At 35.9% G+C, this 27,681-nt stretch overlaps 2 protein-coding genes across 2 annotated transcripts; one reads left to right on the top strand and one right to left on the bottom strand.

Annotated features, from left to right (window-relative positions):
* The first annotated feature begins 1,434 nt into the window (after positions 1-1,434).
* On the top strand, positions 1,435-7,926 carry LOC112743597 (uncharacterized). The gene is made up of 11 exons (XM_025792877.3): positions 1,435-2,039; positions 3,083-3,355; positions 3,738-3,779; positions 3,897-4,041; positions 4,246-4,475; positions 4,970-5,027; positions 5,655-5,732; positions 5,891-5,979; positions 6,312-6,393; positions 7,177-7,368; positions 7,465-7,926. Exons 2-11 carry the CDS (start codon positions 3,189-3,191, stop codon positions 7,636-7,638), a joined length of 1,257 nt encoding a protein of 418 aa, XP_025648662.1. The 5' UTR covers positions 1,435-2,039; positions 3,083-3,188; the 3' UTR covers positions 7,639-7,926.
* Positions 7,927-24,032: 16,106 nt separating this feature from the next.
* LOC112743596 (protein OCTOPUS-like) lies at positions 24,033-26,908 on the bottom strand. Its single transcript, XM_025792876.3, has one exon. It carries the CDS (start codon positions 26,888-26,890, stop codon positions 24,230-24,232), a length of 2,661 nt encoding a protein of 886 aa, XP_025648661.1. The 5' UTR covers positions 26,891-26,908; the 3' UTR covers positions 24,033-24,229.
* Between the last annotated feature and the right edge of the window lie 773 nt (positions 26,909-27,681).

Raw genomic sequence — 27,681 nt, 5'->3', positions numbered from 1 at the left:
ACAGATACGAAATTAAAAACAGCCGCAGCACAATGAAAAATCAAAAAATCATCAACAAGACCATATCTGAATTCTGCCTACAGCATTCAGCAGCAAACAAACTAAAACATTAACCAATAATCACAAAACACTAAACCTTCACCCAACAATTACAAACAAAGCTAGCAATTACAAACTTTAGCATATTGGAAAACATTCCAAAACACTAAACCTTCACCCAACAAAACCAGCAACTACAAAACAAAGCTATTAGCAAATTTGAACAAAAAAATTAGGAGCCATCAGCAACTAGTAAAACAATAAAACACTATCAGAGCCATTTTGCAATTAGAAAATACTAAAACAGAGTAACAGACTAATAGAGCCATCGAGCCATCAGTAAATTTGAAAAAAAAATCTTACAGCCATCAGCAACCAGCAAATGTAAGACAGATCCATCAGCAACAGGCAATTACAATTTACAAAACATTACAAGAAAAATGGAATAAAAATAGAAGAAGAAGACCGAAAAACAACAATTTCAGAATTTCAAAGTTCAAACCAAGAAGAAGACCGAACATTCAGGAAGATGAAGACGAGAAGCCACTAACCTGGGTTCCGTGCCGAGAAGCTAGTGAAGATGAAGACGACGTGCCGAGCTACTGGGTTCCGAACACGGAGAAGAGGAAGAAGCGGCGCCCCTGAGGACCTGGGGACGGCGGCGGCGCTAAGGACTTGGGAACAGCGGCAGCGATGAAAGGCTAGGATTTTCCCTTTGCTTCAAAGTTCTCCAGGGAGTAAGTGACGAATGATTGGGGGAAGAAGGGGGGTTTTGGTTCACGAATGGATCTACTTCTGTTTTTTCTTTTTTTTTTTTTTTTTTTACAAATCAACAAAATGGCATCGTTTTATTCGAACCGGTTGGTTATCGGTTCGGTCCAACGACCAGTTCTCGACCGGTTCGGCATTTTTCAAGCAGTTTTTCCTCCGACGGTTATAGACAGCGGAGCGGATCGTTTCTATCGCCGGTTTTCAGAGCCATGCATAAAACTTGTTGGGCTGATCTGTTTTATTCGCCAGACTAGAAAATTGAGAGTCCTCTAATTCACCTTTTTTAAAAGGGTGTGACTCCTCCAACTACAGATTCAGTCGTTGCCGGCTCCAATCCCTACTTAACTCTGGTTAAGAAGCCCTTATCTCCCCTTTCGCATCAAAACCTTCCATCGGACAACTTCTTTGTTCGCATCAAAGGCCACCATCAGTGAATGTGATTAATTTGTTCTGTAATTTTTCAATAACTATTGTAATTTAAAAGAATAAAAAACACTTAGTTGAATTAAAAAAAAAAGCTCTATCCTTAATTATCAAATTCGGCTCAATCCAATTGGTTCGATCGAAAATCCAATCGACCCGGATTAAACAAAACCCAGACCTCTAACCGGACCGGGTCATGCTTTTGTTTTTGTTCGAAAGTTGAAACGGCGTCATTTCTTGTGAAGTTGTGGTGCCCTAGTCTCTGTCGGATCACCCAACCCTCAACGTCTCTCTTCTCTGGACTTCTGGTGTCTTTTTCTCGTCGCTCTCTCCCTCAACCTCAAGCTCTCTCACCTCCGATCTCTGACTCGGTCTCGCACTCACTGTCTAGGACTGAGGCTCGTCGTCGCCCTCTGTGTCGTCACTGTCTCGAACTCCGTCCCCGCCTTCCACCTTCCTGCGCACGCTTCGCCGGCGGCAGAAGCAGACGGAACCAGCATCTGGTCCCTTGGGTGGTGGTCATTGTCGTCTTCTTGCTTCGGCCATCAGTTCATCTGGTCAGCTTCCTTCACCGTCACCGTCTCGCTCCCAGTCGCGCGCCTTCCCCGCGATCGTCGTCGCCGCGGCAGAAGCAGCAAGTCCCTGGGCAGGTCGTCGTCGTCGCTCTCTGTCTCGTCACCGTCGCACTCAGAGGCACGCCTTCCCTGCGCTTGTTGTCGCCGGCAGCAGGTCTCGGTGGGCTAGTCTCCGTTGTCGTCTTCTTGCTTCGAGCCTGGCTGTCAGCTTCCTTCACTCAACCCGATTTGGTGTGTTCCAACAAATTCCCCATTTCTTTCCATTTCAATTTTGTTGCTGTAATTCATCACTGCATTTTGATTTTGTTGCTGAAAGTTGAATGTGTTGCGAACCTTGAATTTGTTGCTGTCTTGCTGAAATAATCACTTAGCTTAAATTTGTTCATTGCTGAATGAATTTTTTGTTCATTGAACGATGAATAATCACTTAGTTAAATTTTTTTGTTGCTGAAAATCATCACTGAGTTGAATTTGGTACTGATTATCATCATTGAAGATTGAAGCTATTGTTGTCTTGCTGAAATAATCACTTATCTAAAGTTTTTGTTGCTGTAAATCTGTAAATCATCTTTTGAGCTGAATCTTTAGTTGCTGAAAATTATTATAGTTGAATTTGTTGTTGAAAATGAGGTTCATCTTCTTTGTAACTCAGAATAAAATTGTTCAGATAAATTGTTGTTTCCATGCTTTCTGTTTGTATTATTATGGATTATTCTTGGTATTGATTTGTGAAAAATACACAAATGTAGCTATAGATGCAATCAAAATGAAAGAAATGTAGGTCAAGCTTCAAATTTTTCCTATGAAGATATAGATGCCAACTTTCTTATTATTCCTTGGATTTGATTTACTGATTGTGTTATCTTTTGTTCTCTCTTGTTCATTTAAATTGAGAAAGTATTTTGTACTAGTGACTAGTATATTATCTCTTTTTGCATCATTAGTTATGTACAAGAATTGATACTTAATTTTATATTTTTATTTAATTATGACCGGATCAATCGAGTAAATTAGTGACCCACCGGTTGAACCAGTGATCCGGTGACCTCGTCGTATGACCAGGTCAATTACCGGTTTAGTTTTGATAACTATGGCTTTATCTTGCCATTACCATTACAGTTGCTTGAACATACACTGATCTGGACTCTTCCTTGCTAACTTTTGTGAGATATCAGTCGTTTGATATGTATTTGACATTTGATTGTTTGAGAACAATCAGAAGATATTTTACAGTTTAATGGGAGTGACTTCTGGTGGCTGAATTTTGTATGCAGCTATGTAACAGTTCTTTGGTAGTGGAAGGAAATAAGCAATTGATCATTAGTTTCATATCTACAAGAACAACAAATTCAATAGATGCGAGAATAGCTTGATAGAAGGATGGAATTTTGCTTCCTAAGGATTTTAAAGCTCACTATGAAAGTACTCGTGATGTTATTGCTATTTCTGGGCAATATCAGGAACTCTGCAGCATATTTTTCATCTTCTTCTGAGGCTACCATGCATACTAATAATTGGGCTGTTCTGGTCTGCACATCACGCTTCTGGTAAATCAAGGCTTCATCTTTACTTTATCCAAATTCCTTTTGAACAATGCTATGTTACTGTTTTATAACCTTCTATATAGCTTCCTGATTCTAATTATATGAATAATAAAAGCATTTTATAGCTACCTAATGTTTCATGTTGTTAGTTTTCTCTAGTTTCTTTGCTGAGCATCTTAATTCTTCTAGCAGTTTGGCAACAATAAATGTGAATGATGTATATAGGATACTCGGTGAAAAGTTTTCAAAATTGTTTACCGAGCACCGACGGTTTTTTTCCCTAGCTTAGAGAGTAGATTTAAACTGATGTTTGCATTGGACTATTGTTAACATCGCAATTCTATGACAAGGCTAGTATACTAAGCACGCTGCTTCCCATTTTCAGGTTTAACTATCGACATATGGCAAATACGTTGTCACTGTATAGGTAAATGTTCAACTTTAGTTTTATTTTTAATTTTTTAAAATTATGGTTGGTACTGATCAGTTGATCATTACAAATTCTTTCTCTTTTATTGATAAATAAATAATTTCTCTCATTCAGGACAGTTAAGCGGCTAGGAATATCTGATGAGAGGATTATACTCATGCTAGCAGATGACATGGCATGTAATGCAAGAAACAAGTACCCTGCCCAAGTTTTTAATAACGAAAACCATAGACTTAACCTGTATGGGGACAATGTTGAGGTGAGTTTTTGAGGTATGCATTATGCCTGACTCTTCTATAGGGCTTAGATGGGACAATGATTATTGTTAGGTTTGCCTTTGTCTTATTACAAACTTCTGATCTTGTAACATTTGGAAGCTAAAATATTTGCATCTTTCCAATTTTTTTTATGGCTCCCATATGTAGTCTTTAAGAGGGTGATGATTTTTCCTGCAATCCATCAGGTAGATTATCGTGGTTATGAAGTGACAGTTGAAAACTTTCTGCGTGTGCTTACTGGACGTCATGAGACTGCTGTTCCAAGGTCCAAGCGACTTCTTAGTGATGAAGGAAGTCATATTCTTCTCTATATGACAGGGCACGGTGGTGATGAGTTTTTGAAGTTTCAGGATTCAGAAGAACTTCAGAGTCATGATTTAGCTGATGCTGTGAAGCAAATGAAAGAGAAGGGCAGGTCTTGAATTCCTATTTAACTTATTATTTGTAACTTTTCAATCATAATTTGTATGAATGGAAATAATAAAAAAAATTTGGGGTATAAAATTTGTTCGATGAAGGAAAAAAATAATTCAAGAGTAGGGAGAATAAAGAATACTTTTTAACAATCTAAAATGGGGGAAAAGAATGGAACATAGCTTCTCAATCCCCAATGCGTGCAGACTAAGGAGTATGGACTCTTTGTACATGTACCTATTTTGCTGAGAATAAGGATCTTGATGGTGACTTTATCAATATGATTCCATGAATTCAGGAACCTTTTTCTATTCTTTCTTATCTATTTTAACTAAGAAAATCTACATGAATATTGTCCTTTTCACTATAAAGTTATAGACTTATAGGAGTCTAATTTATCTCAGTTACCTTTATATTTACCAGTCATTGACATATCGAATCATAATTATTATGTTGGATTAAGAACTCATTTTTTGAACATTTGGGATTTATTAGGTTTAAGGAACTGCTGATAATGGTGGACACTTGCCAAGCTTCTACTCTCTTCTCTCAGGTTAAACATTGATTTTGACATGGTTGTTTGGATTTTTAGGAGCTTCCATAATTTTTATGCCAATTCTCATGGAAAAAGAGTGATGTGATCCTAAGTATTCATTGTCCAGGCTAAGAGTGATCTCTGCCTAAGTCAAATGAACCCTTGTGTTTCTCTATATATTTCATGTTGCTGTTGAATGCTTGCAGTTGGTGGAAGTGCTATATTTTCAATGATTAGAGAAATCTGGAGCTTGGAGCTGTTATATTTATTTGTTGTTAGCAGTTTAGCTGTTGTTGTTAGCTTCTTGAACATCCCTAGAGCAATTGCGTAATCTTTTTGAATGGGGAGATTTACAAATATCCTGGTCTGATAATGATGTTAATCTATTTTATAGCTATACTTGCATAACCAATTTTTTGGTATATTATATATTTCATTCAGTGTTAAACATCATATTGTGAAGTACAAAGATTTTGTATCTTACTTTTTTTCTCCTAATCTAGTTTTAATTTCTTCCTAGGATAAAGGGATGCTCTTAGCTTTTACTATCGATGCATTTTTAACATATTTATGTTCTTGGAAGCCACTCTATTTCACAAGTGTCCTATATATATTGCTGACTAGATTCATTTTTCTGGGTTGCAGCTTCAATCACCTGGAGTTCTGGCAATTGGAAGTAGCATGAAAGGAGAGAATTCATATTCACATCACTTGGATTCAGACGTATGTATTAATTTGACATTGTTAACCAACTTGTAAAAAGCACATAGAAGTATTTGACATAATATGCTACAGTTTATCCATTGGATTTCTTCATGTTTGGCTCCATAGGTAGCAAACTAAAATTCCCTTTTGTACTTGCACTTTAAAATATCACACAGGTTGGTGTTTCAGTTGTTGATCGTTTCACTTTCTACACACTTGCCTTCTTTGAGAGGCTGAATATGTATGACAATGCCTCATTGAGCAGGTACATACAAGAATGTTCTTTATATATATTTTCAGGAACTATTTTATCCATGCTAATGTGTCTCCCTAGTATGTGTATCTATTGTCATGTACATTCTTTTAATTGCATTTCACTTTCTATACGTTTTGGTGCAATTCATCATAACTTTTAACAATCCTCCAAAAAATTCACTGATCTGTGCTGATTAAAATAATTGGCCTACTTGTAACAAGAATTTTTCTCACTCTTATTTATTGAGAAAGTTGGTAATCATGAATGGCTGAAATTCCCGCCAAAATTATATATTCACAGCTAGCTTGTTTACTTTGCAAATTTTTATGCTTTGTTTGCAGTCTTTTCAATTCATATAATCCAAATCTGTTGATGTCAACTGCTTACTACAGAAGGGACCTATACCAACGCCATTTAGAAGAGGTAATAAACATTGTGGATGTAATTTGATTCCTTTGCTTTGCGTCTGACGAATTGCTTCTACCTGGTAGTGTATGTGATGTTTCCACTTGGTTAAATTTGATTGCTCTCTTGACAACCAATAAGATCTTTCTTGAATTAAGATCCAACATTATTGCAAACTTATTCCACTCCATTTAAGTATCATTTACAATCTGTATTCTGGTCTTGAAGTTCAGTGATGTTTCTACTGTTTCCTGATTTAAGTCCAATTTGTATCATATTTGTTGTAATAGACTATAAATCACTTTGTCAAGCTACTACTTAACTAAACTAGTTGGAAAAGCCAATCCGCATTTATGTAATAGGTTTACTGCTTTGAGACATCATGACAAAGCTGAGCTTCTTGAAGTTACACGAGAATGGTGGGTTTGATTTAATGTGTTTATTCTACATTGTAATTGTTGTGCTTTATACATGGCTTGTATGTAGAGTGGATACCTCTTCCTTGTGGACACATTTTGATGGGTTGAGTGATTTCCGTCCCTCCATCAATAATAAAACCGTGAGGCCCAGAGTGCCAAAGTAAACAATATCCACAAGCGGGTGGACTGAGCTGTTACAGCATTCCTATAGCTATAGCTAGACTGCTGGAGGTAGAGGGAGACTTGGGAAAACCATAGGAGGAACTATAAAAGAATGCTTTAAACATAAATATGATAGAACAATTTCGTGGTGTTTGATTCATGTAACAGACTCCATTTAGTAGAACAATGCTCAGTTGTCTTTTTGCTTTACTTTTTCTAGGTACCTGTGACAAACTTCTTTGGCTCTGTGATGGAAACAATACACACTGATTCAGCATATACATCCTTCACAAATAAAAATTTTGGGGGAGCTAAAACCAAAATATTTTTGGGTCAATCTTTCTCCAGCAGTGACATAAATTCTGTGAGAAACTCTGATGATGAAGATCAATTCAATAATTTAACGGCAGAGGTAACTCACCCCCCTCTTCTCTTTTGGTAGCAATTGAGAATTCAATATTCCCTCCGCTAGGGTTATGTTTACTCTACTTATATCTGGCTGGAACAGGAAGATCAACACAATGAAGTTGGACAGTGTATTTTCTGTGCCATGGATAGTGGACATCTGTGGAGTGTTATTATCGGCAATGTTATTACACACGAAAGTGTTGATTTCTTTGTGTGCTATGGCCTGGTTTTAATGCTTCCTCTTTTGGTGTTTTCGACATGGCTATCATTGTAACTGGTTGAAGAAAACATTCTATAAGTCTCTAGGCTGAGTTCCATTGACGCCAGATGTCATGGTGGCTTGCTATGCAATTTCACACCATGAAGATTTATCAGGGCTTTTACTTGTACATGGGGGTATATGCACACTGAGAGAGCTTCATAGTTGCGTATCATTTATATTATATTGGCTATTTTATCCTTGATGCAGAGTTGAGTTCTTCAGTTATAATGTGTTCCACGAACATGATCTTTCTCTCCGTGAATACATTATAAATGAACCATCAAAAGATTTTTATGCTTATTGGGGGAGGTTATGTATAGGTAGGCAGCTTTGTTTATCAGTAGTATCATTAAACGAATGGGAATTAGCCATACTTAAAATTAAAGTGGTTATTCATAAAACACTCCATTTGGATTATCGTTTGCAAATGGATATTGATATATAGTTTTTGTAGAATAAATTTTGATAGAAATTAGATTAGATTGATGTCAAAGAAATTTGTGTTTGGATATAGGCTTTAAGAATGACTTCATATTCATGAACAAAAAAAAAATTTAATACTGACATCAAATTCAAATATTAGAGATCTAACAAGCAGATTTATTTTGTTGGGTTATTAGGACTGCAAGTGATGTGTAGTTTTCATTGATTAAACTTGTACGTTTAACAATACAAAAAAAAAAAAGTTGGTACGTTTAACTTAAAATGGTTTATTGTTATTTGTTCTTTTCTTTTTTTTAGTAAGTATTGTTTTTATCTTTAGTATTTAGGATAAGTCTTAAAGTTGTCTCGAACGATTAAATTATCCTATTTAAATTCTTAATATTTTAAAATCTCTGTTGTCCTGTCATTAATAATATGTTAACAGAATTGACAGTAGAACAACATTAAGATAACTTTGCAACGGTAAGAACTTGAATAGAACGAAAATATTAGGGACAAAAACTCTTTGAAGAATTATCTAATCAAGTAAAATAACAGTGAATTTCAAAGAAATGAATTGTAATACAAATTCAGGATTTTTACTCGTATTTATAGAATGGTTAGTAGTTAAATTTTCGAGAAAGAAAAAAAAGAATGTGGTACATACATATAACAAAGTATAAGTTATACCTTTTGTCTCTAATATACTAAACTTCTTTAATATTTAATTTAATTAAATTATTTTTAACTTTTAAATAAATTTTAATTTTTTCTTCAATAATTTTGATTTTTATTAACTATAGATAATTACTTAGTTTTTTTTTTAATTTTTGTAATACCCGGTCTAACTGAAATTAATTAAATAATAAGTTAAATAGGAGCGAATACGGTTGGAAGATTTGGCAATTTGAATTTGATGATTTAAATATGATATTTGGATTCAGTGAATTTTTCCGAGTCGGAAGACATAGTTTTCTGCGTAAAAGCGCGCAGTGGAATTTTGACCGGCAGTACCGGCTGAGACCTGTCTGGTACTGCAGCTGAGAAAATTGATTATGAGTAAGTAGGATTAAGAAATGAGGAATTATAATTAGGGGAGGTAGAAATATTTGAAGTGCGATTTAGAGCGCTAATCTTAAAGGTTTTGGTCCAAAATTGGGCCAACGGACAAAAATAAGTGAACCGGACCTAAGTGGGCCCAAGACCCAACATATATAAACATTAGTTATGAGCATTTCAGCTCATTTTGCCCTAAAGAAGGGGTGTTGGGCGCTGAAATTGGGAAGAGAGAAGAGAAGAGAGAAAACCTAACTGTCTTTGATCTTCAAACCACCATAACTTGAGCTACGGAGCTCCGATTGACGAGCCGTTTCCGGCCACGCGTCGCTCTTCTCATCCTCTACAATTCTATCTAGGTTTGGTGGTGAGTATTCCATTCATCTCTGCCCAGTTTTTGAAATTCCCCACTGTTACACGTTTTTGGGTAGTTAGTGTTGAAATCTTGTGATTTTGGGTGTTTAGGGATACTCCAACATAAATTCTAAGTGGGTTCTATCCCTACTTCATATGGGCCGAGGTAAGAAGTGCTCAAACCCTTGTAATTTGTCATTTTTATGAGCCCTAAGTTGATGTATGTATGTGATATTGGTTATGTTAGTGTATTTGGTGATGTTGGTGCACAATTGGGAGATTGGTATTGCTTGAGGAGCTTTGGTAAGGCTTGGAGCTAAGGTTGGTGAAGAATTCCAAAGAAGAGGCTCAATTGGTTTGGCTACAAGAGGTACGGTTTAAGTTTCATTTAAGTACCATGTGTTGTGATGAGAATTCCTAGGCTAGATGCCCCTAGGATTAAGTTTGGATTATGTAAATGGTTGGTGCTAATATGCATAGTTGATATGTAACGTGAATTAATGATTGGGTTGAGAATTGTGTGACCTTGTATGCTTGGTGTATTGAGAATTTGATGTACTGGGTAATGAGTATTGATTTTGTGGTTTATGCATTTAAATTGTGAAAATTGGGCCGGAGGCCGTGAATTTTGGGCCGGAGGCCGGAAAGAGGTAAGAAAGGTAAGTCGATGTGTGCATTGTATGATGGCACAAGTGATTGGATGAATTTCAGATAATGAATATATGAATGATTAGGTTGGTTATTGAATAATAAGGTTTGAGAAGTTGAAGTGTGGAATTTGGTAATTTTGGGTGAATTTATGTAGATGAGGTATGTTTGGTTCGGTTGAGATATATTATGTGATCATATATGTGATTATGATTATTGATGCCTTGATGGTATGATGATGCATTAGAGATATGTATGTTGTGATATATGCTTGGGGAATGATTAAGGTTGATTTGTGGGTGAAATCACGTGATAGTGAGTATGATATTGATTATGTATAATGATGGTTGATTGGAAATGGTATTATTGGAAATTGGGATGAGGAAGGATGTATGACATGATATTGTGTTTGTCCTTTAGCCATTTGATTGAGAAGTGTTAAAATGGTTGGATGTGGTTTTGGAAATTTTTGGTAAAGTGTCAATGTGTGAGTTGAGGATGACTTGATGTGGATTTTGGTACATTTAGATTGATTTCAAAAAGGGTTGAAATTGGCATGTTTTGGTTGATTTTGAAAAGAGTTGAAAATTGCTTGTTTTGAAAATGGCACCTTGTGGTTTTGTATGAAAATATGGTTTTTGGACACACTTTAACGGGAAATAACTTGGACTACGGATCTCTGTTTTGTGCCAAATCTATTTAGAAATGAAATTGGATCCGGGATGTCCATGCCGTTCGAAGAACGGGTGAAAAATGATTTAAAATGAGAAAGTTATGTTCGTCGGAAGATTGGGGGTTGAATCTGTAAATTCTGCAGCTTTTAACTTAGAAAATTTTTAGCAGAATGACCCTCCACGCGTAGGCGCACTTGGCGCGTACGCGTCGTTCTTCAAGAAGGCACCATCCACGCGTGCGCGTGGTGTGCGCGTGCGCGTCGATGCGCTGCACCCAATGCCCAGCTATTTTCCAGAGAGTTGTGCCAGAGTTTTGCCAGTTTTGTGCCTGGGCGCAAGAGCACCCACGCGTACGCGTGGCTGACGCTTGCGCGCCGTTTGGATATTTTTCAACCCGCGCGTATGACGTTTGCGCGTCGATGAGTTTTTGGCCATCCGCGCGTGCGCGTGGAGTGCGCGTACGCATGGCCCTGTTTTCATGCCAAAGATGGTTTTTAAGTTTTTAAAGCCAAATCTCATACTTCTAAGCCTCCAATCTCATCCCTTAGGTATTAAATCATTATGATATGCCTAGCAATGAGGAAGGAACTAGGAGATGTGGTAACTTGCGAGTGAAGCAAGGGAAAAGGTTATGATCAATGATGATCAGATATGATTATATGAGATATGGAGGGTGACGGTGGAAGTACCGTGTAAGCCATGAGCCGAAAGGCTATAATTATTGATAAATGGCCGGTTCTTGATTGAACCATGGGCCGGATGGCTGAGTTATTGCCGGGTTACGGCAAGGCCATTATTGTTTATGGATGAGTATAAATGCCTATATGATTAATAAATAAATGTGTTACATGGATAACAATGAAAAAGGTTGAAATGTGATGTGTGACCCCGGGTAGTAGGCAGTGGCGTTGTCCACTTGCTCCGGGTATGAGACGGGAAAGGATGTTTATGATAAATGAGTTTAATTATGGAGTTTTGAACACATGTGTATTTGTGATACCTGGGTAGTAGTAAGGTGGTGGTTCGTCCCGCTTGCTCCAGGTTAATGTTTGAGATTTGATAACAGTGATGATTACTTCTAAACTGAACGAATGTATGTTTTGAGATCCTGGGTAGTAGCAAGGGTTGTGGTTCGTCCCACTTGCTCCAGGACAGAGATTGAGACCCTGGGTAGTAGCAAAGGTTGTGGTTCGTCCCACTTGCTCCAAGTCAGAGATTGTGACGCCTGGGTAGTAACGGCAGTAGTGGTGAATCCACTGGCTCCAGGTTGAGCTTGTAAACACCCGCTTGGGTAGTAGCCGCAGTAGTGGTTATTCCACTGGCTCTGGGTTGAGCGGGTAGTAGCAAGGGGTTGTAGCTCAAACCTACTTGCTCCGCAATTGGTGTTTCTGTCCAATGGTTAGCTACCAGGACATGTCGGGTTGGCTATATAACCGACAGATGATATCATCAGCCATAGGGCAGGCATTCATCATTTGCATATGTTTGAATTGTTTGGGTTTGCCATTTGTTTTGGATTTCTACATCATATATGCCATGTTACCTGACTATATGCTACTTGTTCTACTTGTACCATATTTGTGTATTACTTGCCTGTATTGCTTGTGTTTGTACAACTGAGAGGCCCCTCATGCTGGTGTCGGTGGGTGTGAGGGCTGTTCTTGATGGGATGAATTGATGATGCGATTGCATGATGATGATGAATATTGAATGAGATAACTGGAGCTTCCTGGGTAGACGCAGTGATGTGGTTTCACTAGCTCCAGGCGAGTGTATGATGTATTGATATAGAATTGCTGAGGCAGAACAACTGGTGATGGTTTTGCTTATAATTCTGAGTCTGATTCGTGGAAGAGTCAGCGAGTTGGGAAACATGTGAAACATGAATTGAATTTAGCACTCCCTTATGACAGTTGCCTATTCATGGATTAGCGAGAACCTAGGATGAATAATTGGTGAAGAAGTTTAGGATGCTTAGTGAGTTTTTATTGCAGTACATTGAATTTATTTGGCACTTTTACCGTACTGGGAACCCATGGGCCCGGGGTTCTCATTCTGTATATATCTCTTGTTTTTCAGATACAGGTCCAGGTGCTCAGAAGTGAGCTGTGGTTCGTCTGAGAGATGGCGAAGATATTTATTTTCTCTACTTTGTGTTTTGCTTAGAATCTCTCCACCTTTGTTTTGAAAAGATTATATTATGTATTGAACTCTTTTGGAACTTGCCTATAGAGGCTCTTATGTTTCCTTTGGGAGAGATTAGGATATACTGTTGTCATCTACTTTCATACTGTACCCTAGCCGGCCTAAACTTCGCAGGTCGCGACTAGTGGCTATTTACTTATGCTATAAATATCTATCTGTTATCTATCTCTTAATCTCCTTTATGCCTTGTCCATATATCGCGTTCGGCTTAGCAGTTTAACTTTTCGTTGTCGAAACGTGAGTGATACGTCTTCGCGATTTTATTTCTACTCTTTTCAGGCTTCTCGATTAATACTCCTTTCAAAAATTACCTATATTTATATATTAAAAATCCACCTGAGAGTCGTACCACCGTAATATCATTGACTTATGACTCGAGCATAAGGATTTGAATATTAGGGTGTTACAATTTTTCTCTTAATTAAAAATAAATTTACTTAGAATGAACATAATATGATAAAGGGTAAACTTTTAAAAATAAATTTATTTAGAATAAAAGTAATGTAATTAAGAGTAATTTACTTAAATATGATTAAAAAATAATTGAATAATTATCTACTATAAAAAATTGATATTATTAAAGAATAAAATTAAAATTTATTTTAAAATTAAAAACAAAGTTTAATTAAATTAAACATTAAAAAAATTTGGTACATTAGAGACAAGGATAATTTATATTTTGTTGTATATGTATCATACTCTTTTTTTTTCTACAAGTTTATGTACTAGTCATTCTATAAATATTCCATGATGAGTAAAAGTTTTCAAGAGTAAAATTGAAAAAATAAGTTTACTTTCTAAGTAATGTGATTAAGAGTAATCTACTTAGATGTGATTAAAAGATAATTGTATAATTATATATTATAAAAAAATTGATAATATTAAAGGATAAAATTAAAATTTATTTAGGTAAACCACAAAAAATACACTCGAATTGTCTTGATACTAACAAAAATGCTCTCAAATTTCGTTATCAACAACAATGACCTCAAATAATTTAAGAACATGTCAAAAATATCTAGTTGTGACCAGAGAGAGCTACTCCATTAACGAAAAAAAATGTTATGTGACTTGTCAATATCAGAGTCTCACTTGTCACATAGGAAGTTTTGTTTACCACATCACTTTTTTTCGTTAATATGAAACATCGAGAGTAATATCTTTTTATTACGTTTTTAAATAATGAGTGTATTTTTGTCAATAACAATATTTGGAGACATTTTTGTCGGTGATAAAATAATTCGGGTGCATTTTTGGTGGTTTATCCAACTTATTTCAAAGTTAAAAATAAAATTTATGTAAATTAAATATTAAAGAAGTTTGGCACATTAGAGACAAAAAAATTATAATTTATATTTTATTGTATATATATCATGCTCTTTTTTTTTTCGAAAATTTATCTACTAGTCATTCTACAAGTATTTCATGACGAGTAAAAAGTTTTCTCATAAAATAAAATAAAATAATTATTGTTTTCCATAAAAAAAAGTTATTTTTATTTCCTGAGATTATTTTTTTTTTGAATGCAGCAGCAAGTTAGCCCAACATTTGTGGATTCATATTGAAGTTCATCCACCACATCAACAAATTTTGTAATTTCAACCTTAGTCTGCCTTTGCCAACGATGAACTTGCAGATACTCCCAAAGTTCGCTTATGGTTTGGGCAAACTTGTCCCAACCGTAGCACAGAAAATGCCTCCTTATAATTCATAGTGATCGAATTCTCTTCATTCACATTTCTATTTACCTCTCCTTCTACTTATTATTCTCATTCTAATCACTTAAAATGTTTGGAATATCATTGTTATTAATTCATTATAATGGAGAAATCTTATTTGATCAACTGTATTTAGTTCTATTCAACCGACCTTTATATACTTGCCGACCGAAGTGAGGGGTCTGATAACGTTAAAACTTTTTGTAGTACATGCTATTGATCAACAACACACAAAGAAGGTGAAAAAAATCTATTATAGATATCCAATGGAGGTGGGCAACACTTTACTTTACAAAAGGTTTTTTTTTTTTTTGCTGATGAACATTTTTATAATTATTTTTTTATATCATTATCACTTCTAATAATTTTATATTTGATATAGGTATGAAATACATGATGACAAATGTAACACCCTACCACACAGAGTCTTATACTTAAGTCATAAAATAGAGGTGTCGAGGTATTACGACCTCTAAAAAATAAAATTTAGTACGTATAGTAGTGTGAAAAGATTTGTAACTAGGAGCCTTTGAAGAAAAATGGAGTAAATCAAAACGTGCAACACTCCGATCGATAACGTAAACGAAGCAGATAAAGAGTAAACTGATGCTACGAGATATACAAAGAGTGCCAAAATACATATATCAAGACTCGGGACTTGGCTTGCGAAGATAACCGACCCGAACATATAAGTATATATACATATATATAAGGGAATTACTCAAAGACAACCCAAAAGACAAAATACAGAACCTGTTTCTCCAAAATAACCTCTAAGAGGAGTTAATACAAAATACATATATAGTGGAGAATATAAGCATCTAAACAAGTATATAGTGATCAAAATAAAATCCCAAAAAGTTAAGGGTCTCCGCCAAAAGGAAGTCTCTAGCATGCCTCAGCGAGGAACCTCACGTCCTGCATCTAAAAACTGGGGATTCTCAGCATGGTAACAGTGCCTAAATATCTAACATGTAATGTCTTGGAAAAGCCGAAGGCAATCCTAGAACTCCCACTTGCATAATCAAAGCATATAAACAATTCTAATCCATAAGAATAAAAAACAGGCAACTAACTAAGGGTCTTCGTTCTAACTACAAATCCCCATTCCAATTCCTGCAAATCTCCCAACCGCCAACAGTAATTGAGATGCAAACACAAGTATATCAAACAAAGAAATGCACAAGTAGGAAGCAGATAAGACAATTAGGCAATTAGCAAGTAATGATGTAGTCAATTAGGCAATCCATACAAGTCACATATAATGCATATGATGCATGCCTGTCCTAGTGTCTGATGAATCTCATCTGTCGGTTATAAAGCCAACCCGACAAGTCCTGGTAGCTAACCATTGGACTGTTCCTCTGTCGTGCATCCCCAACTCGAGTTATACTCAACATAAATCATAATTTCATATATATCCAACACCCTCACTGGTGTATATTTACGGGGGCGAGCTCATCTGGAACTTTCACAGTGTCTGGCCACACTTACGACATAGGGTCAGTAGAGTATTGAGTCTCCACCTGGAGTACGTAGTGGCTAGCCACTTCTTTCACCCAGAGAAACTCGTGTCTCAGATAGGTGGAGTGCAACAATCCCAATAATCACAATTCAGCATATATGCATATAAATCACAGTCATATATTAACATTCATCTCAGCCATCCGGCTTACAAATCATACTCCGTAATCAGCCATAATCATCATTACACACAGCCATTCGGCTCATATCATACCACATCCATTCGGCTCATATCATATACAGCACACCAGCATCCTCCCTAACAACTCATATCATCATAATTCATCATACTCAACATAACATCCCATTTCTTCCTCCACAATTTACCCTCTTCCCTAGCTTACTCTCGTTCACTAGGCATTTACATCAATTTAAGATTTAGGAGATGAAACTCGGGATTCATAAGTGTGAAACAACATCTCGGAAGGTTACAAGCTCGTTGGAAATGTGAAAAACTTGAAAACAATAGCTTTAGAAAATAACTGGGTTGCGTGCGTACGCACAGGCTTGTGTGTACGCACAGAAAGCAAAATCTCCAGGGTTGTATGCGCGCACGAGGTGTGCTAGCGCCACCAACAGCGTGCCATTCCCAACATGTGCGTGCGCACAGGGCTGTGCGCATGCACAGCTCGAAATCCTTCGTTGGTTGTGTGTGCGCACAGGGCGTGCTAGCGCTGCCAGCAGTAGCCCCATTCCCGCGTGTGTGTACGCACAGGGCTGTGCGTGTGCACAGATCCAAATTTTCGTGAGGTGTGCGTGCGCACACAAACCAGAAATCACAAATTCTGCAGAAGTTGCAGAATTCAGATATCTGGCCCGAACTTCCAACGATCATATCTCCTTCCTCAAAAATAAGATTTCCACCGAATTTGAACCATTTTAAAGCTTATGAAATTATCTTTCTTTTGATATAAACATCATCAAATTCCGAAAACAATTGCTCAAGATATGATCCATTGAAGTTCATCAAATTTTCATTTTTACCAAAAACTTATAAACTCTTCGTTTCAAAACATACACTTACCAATTCCAACATTAACCATTTCCAAACCTCATTCAATCATCAACCCATCAATTACACCATAATTAACCAATATCTCAAATTAACAAATCTCACATCACAATCCCCATTTTATATCTCAACTCCCAAAACAATAATCATTTTCATCAATCACCATACATTTTCACATGTCAATATCATACTAAAAAAAAAACATGCTCATCAACAAGAGCTTCAACCTTTTCATCAAATAAACATATCAATCCATGTATCCATCTCAATTCAATTCATTCATCAAATATATCAACATGTCACAACCCACCAAGTCCATGCATAACAACACAATTTACATCATTCATAAACTAACTCATTATTTTAAAACCCTATCTTAAGGCCACTAGCCTACGTTTTCACACAATATTACATTTTAGATACAGAAAACCGAAACCATACCTTGACCGATTCGCGTTCCACCTGGAACACCTCTAATATCAACCTTCCAAGGTTTTCAAACTCCACCAACAGATTTTTCCAACACAAAGCTCCTTTCCAAACTTTCTAAAATCACCAATCAAGCTCCAATACACACATATATAATGCCTAAGCCATAATATCATATCAAAACACAATAGCTCAATACCCAATACCTCAAATTTAATACTTTCACTAGGGTTTGAGATCTCTTACCTTACCCAAGGGTCAAGAGAGCAAGAACAAGCCTTCCCTTCAATTTAATTTAATCCTATAATACAAAGGAGCTTAAAAATCTCAACATTTTTGCCCATGAAACTCGAAACTAAGGGCTGAAATTCAAAAAAGAAAACGTGGCTTACCTCAAGATTAATTGTATGGGTTTTGTAGAGCTCAACGCCGCGGTCGCGTGGCCGCAAATGGTGCGTCAATCAGAGCTCCGGATCAAAAGCTATGATTAATTGAATGTGGAACAAGGGTTTTGGAACTTCTCCCCTTTCTCTTTCTTAATTTCAGCGTGCTTGTTGCGTTTTGAGGAGAGAGAGAGCTAAGCTTCATTAATGAATGAGGCTTGGATGGGCCGTTGGGCCCAACTTGGGTCCGGTTAGCCAGTTTGGCTCATTCGGCCCAATCTTGGGTTGATTTTTTTAAAATTGGTGTCGAAATTCTCGTTTTTAATTTCTCTATCACATTAAACTATAAAAATCTCATTTTCTCATTTTCTAGAATATATTTTAATTTATTGGTTAATTAGTCATTAATTAACCAGATTTTACAACAAAAACATATAGTTAATTAGAGGTTGACATAATCCGTTTTCAAATGTCCATCTGTTGGAGTGATTTATATTTCTGGTTGATATGTGTGCAAGGACTTCTTCGAAAGTCAGTGATGAGAATCCTTCAATTGGGTATTAGAAAAAATATTAGAAGGTTAATGGTTGATTTGAACATGCCCCCGAAAAAAGTCAAGGGGAGTCAAATTATGAGAATTATAACGATGGAATGTTGGAAGCGGATTATAAAAGTCATGATGGTTCTATGATCAGAGACCCAATGATGGATCCTTTTCAAGCTAATATATGACTCGTAACCCACCTACCTACAATAAAATGATAAATTAAAATTTACACAACAATAAACATTAACTTATATTAACTTACATGAAAATGAAACATAATTTCTTAAATGCATATAATACCTTTCTACCAAAGAATATCGTGGCTGATCAAATCCAACAGGTCGACAGCTAGGGATGTGATGATATGCGCAGGATAAAAGCAACTCCTGCATCCACTCAAGTTTTGTTGCTTATAGTCAGTTGCATGACACATCTGGTGGTACAACCACACAAGCACAACTAAACCCCCAAGATAGCCGGCCACAACAGTCCAAATCCTCCAACAGAGGTAACCACCTCATGTTCATGCAGGAGTCAAATGCGTCTGGAAACAAAATGCCTCTTAAGATCTGCATGATGTATCCTTGGGTGTATTGAAATAGTCGTTCCTTCGTCGCATCTCAGCAAAGTCACTACATGCAGTCTTTCTAAACCACGATAAGTTGACAATCCACTTATTTTGCACCTATTTGTGGTTCGGACTTGGTATATATCCTAATAGCTATTGGCATAGGTTTTTCATGGAATATCCATCGTCGAATTTCTCTATCCACCGATCTAGCCATTAACAGTATCTCTATCAACATTGAGACCCAACTTATATGCCACATCCTGTAAAGTTATCGTCATTTTTCCACATGACAGGCAAAAAGTATGAGATTCTAGCCGTCATCTCTCTACCAACACAAAAACCAAAGTTCGATTATAGTCCCAGTCAACCATCAAAACTAACCCATCTAAAATGTATCCTGACGCATTCATAACACTCTACCAGACTAAAAAAAAATATGTCAAATTCATGTTTGAAATAATAGAAATTTTATATTTATTAAAAACATAAATTAAACATTATATTAGTTGGTCAACTCTATCAGCAATGTGCTCTGTTTGATCTAATTTATACAAGGTATCCTAATAACCTACTAACTCTTGGTTCATCAACATAGCTAAAATAAAATATTTATAAAATTAATATCAGTAATTTTAAACTAACATATATATTTTACAACAAATATATTAATAAATAACTCTAATTAATTAATAATAAAAATTACAGAAATTTATCCAAAATACTTAAATAAGTAATATCAATATCTTGGAATAATTAAGTTTACAAAATAAAAAAATTATAACATATTAAATCTACACTTATCTAATAAATTATTTTAAATAATTAACAAAATATCTCTATCACTTGCCACTAATTTCAAAATAATTAATTCTAAGTAACTATTACACTAATTTTTAAATAAATAACTCTAAATAATTATCTCTATATTTCTAAATACATAACTCAAAATAATTATTTCTATATTTCTAAATTATTAACTCAAAATAATTAAAAGATATCTTTCTAAATAATTAACTCTAATAAATTATTTCTATATTTCTAAATTACTAACTCAAAATAATTAATTCTATATTTTCAAGTAACTAATTTTCAATAATTATCTCTATATTTTTAATTAATTAAGTCTAAATAATCACAAAATATCTATTCTAAACTTAAAAAAATAACGTTAAATAAATAATATAACAAAAAAATAATTTAAAAATAAAGTAATAATTTAAAAAACTTACCTGAAACTTGACTTGAGACAAGAGGAGAGTAAAAATAAAATATTGGGAGACAATAAAAGTGGGAGGAGAAGAAAAAATTATTTTTTATTGGGATGAGAAATGAGGGGAGACCACCAGGGTTATATACCTAACCTCACTCAGTTTTCTACACTAGTGGATGAACTTACTACATTTTATGATGATAGCCGATGTAATGGGCGAACTTCACAATACGAATCTACAAGTTTGCTAAAATATGTTAGGTGAACTTATTGTTGCATAAAAAAAAGATCTCAAGAAATAAAGATGAAAATTTTTTTTATTTTGTTAAAAAAAACTGAGTAAAAATTTTGAATTCTTAATGTAATTTATTTTATTAAAATTTTCTTTCATTTTATTTTATTTGATAATTTTTTTAAGAGTAATACATTGCATTTGTCTTTAACATTTTTTTTTCTATTTAAATCCTTAATGTTTTAAAATAAACTCAATTTTATTCTAGTATCAATTCTGTTAACAGATCATCAACAGTAGAATAATATTGAGATGATTGTGAAATATTAGAAACTTAAATATAATGATTTAAACATTAAAAATCTAAACATTTGGAATAAAAATGATATTTTACTTTTTTTTTTCCATAAAACTAAGCTTTCAGTTTTGATTAGGGTTGCACACGGAATAAATATGATCAAAATTTTGATCTGATCTGCATTAAACTCATCAGATTATATCGAATACAATATCTACACTTTTTTATATTCGGATCCGATCTTATCTGCATATTTGCGGATTGAATATCAAATATATTCGCAAAACAGAAAATGTTTTAAAAAACTTATTTCTAGTAAAAATTTTATATTAAAAATTTATACAAAATATAAATATAAAATCAGAAAAAGTACCATAAAATCAAATAACTCAGTGTTATATCAAAATTTCGTCAATTATATGCCATATAACCTCCATAAATATTATTTCTCATAAATAAGCTTGAAGTGTACATAACTAATACCATATTTTAGAGTCGGAATTTTATTCATCATTTATCTTTAAATCAAAAACTTCAACTGAAAAAAATAAAAATAAAAATATCAAACAAATGTTGTAAATTCTCCTTCCAAACACTTATACCTGAAATAATAATTTTCTTTTCTCTACCAAAATTTTGGAATTTGCAATATGCAAATTAAGCATGGCCATAATCCGTTCTTAGATGTATCATTGTAAGATTAAATCAATAGAAATTTATATTAGTAGAATAATAGATAATAACAATTTGAATGTCACCTAATCCCCGATGAATTATGTATAATACCTACTTATTGGTACATTAATTTTTTTTTTCTTTTGGCTATGAAAGTTTAAGGGTAACTACTCTATCCTGTTTCTGATTTTTTTTTATGAGCTCGAACGTATTTTAATCATTTTTAAACCTTAATTAAGCTCCATTCATTAAGAAAAATGGACTCGTACTTCGGATAATAAACTGTTATCTGCTGATATAGTGATATCTCAGGTAACAGTATCAATGGTTGCAGGACTGAAAACCCTCTTTCTACTTTTTTTTCTTCTTCCTTTTCCTCCTCCTCTCCTTCCTCTTTTCTCACCAAAACCCCCCATTTTCAAGATGCTGGAACTCCATTTGGTGCAAGATTCTCTGCTGAAGAAGGTTTTAGAAGCAATCAGGGAGCTCGTAAACGATGCAAACTTCGATTGCTTCGCGACTGGGTTCTCACTCCAGGCCATGGACTCAAGCAACGTTACTCTCGTGGCGCTCCTATTGCGGTCCAAAGTTGGTGCGACTGCAACATCTCAATGGGGATGAACCTCAACAACATGGCCAAGATACTATGGTTCGCCGGAAATGATGACGGCAGCGACACCGTCACTTTCATGTTTGAGAGTCCAAGTACTATTCATTTTCCCAAGAAATATTGATTTCAATTTTTGTTTTAATTTTGTCCGATTATATCTAGGGTTTTAGATCTATATGGTTCATTTTTTTATTTTTGTTTGATCTTTAGTTGCTAATTTTGATATGGTATTATTCTAATTCTTTAACCTTTTTATTGATATTTAGGATTTTTTCTTGCTAGAAAATTGTACTGGAAAGGAAAGACCTATTACATTGTTATTTGTGTGTTTGAAAGTTTGATCTTGATTCTGTAGTTGATATGAGTTCAGTTGTTAATGAATTGGTACAAATTTTAGTGTTTGGTGTTTGGATTTTGAGGAGATTTTTAGTCCTACAATCATTTGTTGGAGTTGATATTTGGCACTGTTAGCTGATACATCAGTAGATAATTATTTATCATCTAATAGTAGGGATCAATTTGTCTATTTTTTTTTAATGGATGGAGCCTGATTGAAGTTCAAGGATAATTAAGATGTCCTGTGTTTTTACAGAAAAAAATTTAGACCCGAATAACATATTTACCCAAAATTTAAATAGGTTCAGCAACATTCAATCGAATTATAAATCACTTATTAAAAAAAGTATTTTCTATGACGAATGAGATTACTCAAACTCATTCTTTCTTAATATGTTCCAAACTTTTATCACCTATGTTAATTCTCTTTAGCAGTTGTACATTAGTTCATAAGTGTAAAAGCATCTTTATTTTTGTCACCTATGTTCCAAATATTTTTTATTTTTTTTTTTAAAATATTATGCATACACAAACAATCAACCACTAAATCAACATTATATATTTATAAATATGTTCCAAATACTTTTTATTTATTTTTTTAAAATATTATGCATACACAAACAATCAACCACTAAATCAACATTATATATTTATAAATAAATTATATATTTATAAATAAATACATGTGACGTTTAATTTATTTTAATATATATTTTCTATTCCAATGTATTTTTACACGACAATGAGAGCCGACAATTTCTCACCTTATAACTGTTTTGTATTTACCTATTCTTACTTTCTCACCTTAACAAAATACTCGATATCCCATTCTTTAAAGAATTTGTTCAATATATTCTTGTTGAAATGTAAGGGCACACTAACATAGCTGTGTGCACGTATCATAACAATCTCCTAACATTACCGACTTAGAAATTTGGTAGTTGGTTTAAAGAAGTCGAAGCTCATCATTAGAACTACTTACTGTAGATAATTCCAAGGTACAAAGTTTACCTTAAGTGACAAGAGCATTGAATGAACATAAAACACATTGACATGACAAAGATAAGCTAAGTGATGTGTTCGTTGGGACCATGGTCGGAAATCACATGTAATAAAGTTTGATTAATTGATATCAAGGGTGAAAAAAGCACTCGAACAAAGTTATCCTGTTGTACTCAAAACTACAACTTATGACAAACAGCAAAACCAGGTGGCATGAGCCCACCTAGTTATCACTTTTTGCAGGAAAATCCATAACATGCCAAAAATTCAAGTTAATATGCTCCCAAAATTATAAGCCCTTCCAACCAAACACCATCCGGCTACCCTTTTGCAGCATAAAGACATAAAAAGCAACCATATTGTGTCCAAAGCCTAGGCATAATTTTCAGGAGCGTCATATATTCTATCATGCTTTTTTTGGCAATAAAAGCAAAAACCACCATTGAACTTAAGAGAGGGAAAGAGAATCAAGCCATTAATTAACATCATGGTCATATAGTTAAAGTAAAAAAAGAAACCACTGAAAATTATTGTTATTGAGTTTAGGGGTAACATGCTAATTACTGTAAAAGAAATGCAGGGTGCTTTTTTATCCAACCAACCAACCAAGAATACATAGACGTGTGTTTTACACAACAAATGCAGCAAAATCTAACAACACCATCAACAAACCAAAGAACTATGGACCTTCATTCTTTAATACAATCCAAGTACACTTCTAGCAATGGAATGTGCCTGGTTAGACCTGCCTTTCCCGGGCCAATTTCTCCGGCTGCCACGCATCGGCGTCAAGTAAAGCCGTAACAGGCCATTGTCTATGCTGTTGTTGTTAGGAGAATACCTTGCACTCCTATTTCTTTCCAAAACAACCTCATCCCTGCCCTTCTTCCCATGCCCATTAGCCTGAACATCACTCTTCCTCATGGCCGCCAACGCTCCAACTCCACCTCCAAAAGCTGGTGCATTCCTCCAACTAACACTGCTGTTGCTCCTCAACGCATTCCTATTGAATATGCCTCTAACATCCCCGTTCCGCTCACCTCTAAACTCCTGCCATGACTCGGAAAAAGATCGCTCCACACCGTTCCCGCCATTTCCTCTACCATACCTATTCTCCTCATCATCGTCCTTATTACCCCCACCTCCTCGCCGGTTAATCAAGCCCCAAATGTTCCACGCCTTACTCCACCTGAATGACTTCTTAGCCCCTTTCCGCTCCCCATTGATCCCAGCTGCATCTCTAGACCCCAACTCAAAGGTCTCAGAGTGATCATCCCTCAAGGAATTCGAGTTTGAATCCCTGTCCCTCAAGTCCCTATCAGGGAACACGGCCTTCGGCCCATGATGCGACAAATCAACACCACCACCGATACCGATACCAATACCAATACCAACACCACCTCCCACTCCACCAATGCCAACGGCAGGAGTTACCTTGGCATTTGCAACCGGAATTGCACCAGAAACAGGCTTCAACTCATCCATCTCAGCCACAACCGCAGCTGCAGTCTTCCTAATTGAACTAGACCTATCAAGGCTCTTCCTCCTCCGGGAGGAACTATCAGAATAATACTCCCTAGTCTGCAAAGTGCCACCGGGGACCTTAGCCTGATCAGCATTCTCAATGATAGCATTCATCATAACATTCACAGGCTCCTCCACAGGAATCTGAGTATCAGTCCTCAGGACCTGATGAACAGGAGCATCCTCCACCACAGACAACATTGAAGGCATCCTCGGAGGAGGAAATGTCCTCCCTATGAGGTACCCATCCCACGACGCCCTCGGCTCATCGAAAGAATACCTCGGGTCGTCCAATGACACCCTACCGGCCTCAAATGACATCCGTCCAATGTCCAGCGAGAACCGCGGATCGGTGTCACAGGACCGCCTGCCGAACCCATAGTCAGCGATCTCCGACTGCGTCTCACGGAATTGCCTGCCAATGGGCTTCTCCACAGGCAGCAGCGTGGTGCCGGAGCCCAGGGCACCATTTCGGCAGCGCTGCTTCTTCAGCTTCTGCTTCTGCCTCCATTTCTGCAGCTTCTTGCTGAACACTGAGGCTGCAGACCAGAAGCTACCCTTGAAATCGCGGCCGGAACTCTTCTTAGCGTTCGAATCCAGGTCGATATGTTCCTTCATCGGCTTCAGCAATTCCTCTTCCGGAACAACCACAATTTCCGGTTCTGGTTGGAGTTCAGGTTCTTCTTCCACGATTTCTGTAACTGCAACCCTCTCTTCTGTCACAATGTTGGGAACTACCGCATTTGTAGGTCCTTCTAGAACCCTAATTTCGTCTTCGTTTTGATCATTTTCTTCTTCTTGCTCTTGAATCTCTTCCTCCAGAACAGAAGCGCTCTCTGATTCTGATTCTGATTCTTCTTCTAAGGTGACCGGAGCTTGAACTATAGTGGAAGAGGAAGCGAGGTTTCTGGTTTCAACCTCGACGGAGGGTTCTTTTTTGGGGATTTTGCGCTCGTCGTCTTGGTTGAAGAGAGAGAATAGAGTGCTGCGAACCCTAACGTCACAAGATCTTCTCTGAGGCTCAAATGCGCCGGAGAAGAAGCCCTCGTTGTTCTTCGAGGCGGAGAAGGATTTTGTACGGCGGAGCTCAGGGAAGAACGAGGAGGACGAGGATGAGGTCGGCGGCGGGCGGTTTCCGCGGTTGCTGCCGGATGCGGACGGGCGGAAGATGGCTCTAAGGGCGGCGGCGGCGGTGGAGGAAGAGGTGGACCTGCGGGGGCCGGAGGAGGAGGAGCTGGCGGCGGTGCCGTTGGGATCGAGCACGGCGAGGCGCTCGCAGAGGCATGAGGGGCAGAATCCGGTGAACTGCTCCTGTGGGTGGCGATCGCAAGATGTGGAAGGACGGTGAGGCTGCAGAAGTTGCGGCGGTTGTTGCTGGTGCAGCGGCGGTGCCGGAGGTAACGGCGGCGGAAACAATGCTTGCTGCTGGTGATGCTGAAGCTGGTGCAGTTGCTGGTTGGGTTGTAGTGAGGGGTTGGATTGGGTTGTGGGATTCATACCCGGAAATGGTGGTGTGTGAAGTTGGCGGTTAAAAATGTGGTCATGTTCCGGTGGGAGTAACGAGTGAAAGAGAAGGGGGGGGGGGGAGAGAGAGAGAGAGAGAGAGAAGAAAGAGAGAAAGAGTGAGGTAGTGAGTGAGTGAGGGAGTGTGTGTGTGTGTGTGTGTTTTGCTTGCTTTGTCTGTGTGTCTGTGTCTTTGACAGAGAAAGGGAAAGGGGAGAAAGGGAAAGATAGAGAGAGAGAGGAGAGAGAAGGCACTGTTTGGTTCCCAACGGACACAGAGAAAGTGAAGAGATACAGATTTTGTGTCAATTTTGTGATTTTGTGAACCATCCAGAAAGCTCAACAAAATACATTAAAAGGGCTTAAAACAGAGCCTATATTACATGGCCATAAATACAACAATTCAATTCTCCGTTTAATATATTAATGTGTACGGACACTAATACAGAATATATATATATATATATATATATATATATATATATATGAATTTTAAATTTTTATAAAATATAATAAAAATACCGTGTATATATAAAATATAAAATATTTTTTAGATAAATTATAATTATATTTTAATATTTTATTGATATTAAAATATAAAATAATTTTTTAATTATTTTAATAAATAATAATATATATTTTATTTTTAAATTTATTGTAAAAATACATGTTAAGAATAAAATTGGACATGTTGATAAGTGATAATATTTAGATATGTCTAAATGTGTCTGATAAAAAAATTTTAATTTTTATTAAGATATGATTAGATACGACAGACACGCATACAGACGAATATCGTATTTAAAATGTGTCTGAGACAATTCAACAGAATGTCTATATTTTATAAATAGTACCGTAATAATATTGCTATTTTTAATGTCATTTTGAGTATTATTTTTTAAATGTATATTTGTATTAATTTATAAAAAATACAATATTCAATAATATCAATTTATTATTTTTCATTAATACTGTAATAGTACATTATACTATTTTATTTTAATGTTATTTTATATATAATTTTTTTAATATATATCTATATCTATATCATCACTTTGTAAAAAAATAAGTGATATTATCTGATAATATTTTTTTTTTAGTAGTAAATAGTAACATCAGTT

Source organism: Arachis hypogaea, chromosome 14, assembly GCF_003086295.3.
Source record: "Arachis hypogaea cultivar Tifrunner chromosome 14, arahy.Tifrunner.gnm2.J5K5, whole genome shotgun sequence".
Taxonomy (NCBI): Eukaryota; Viridiplantae; Streptophyta; class Magnoliopsida; order Fabales; family Fabaceae; genus Arachis; species Arachis hypogaea.
Note: the sequence above shows the minus strand (reverse complement) of the source record. Positions and strands in the feature narration are given on the sequence as shown.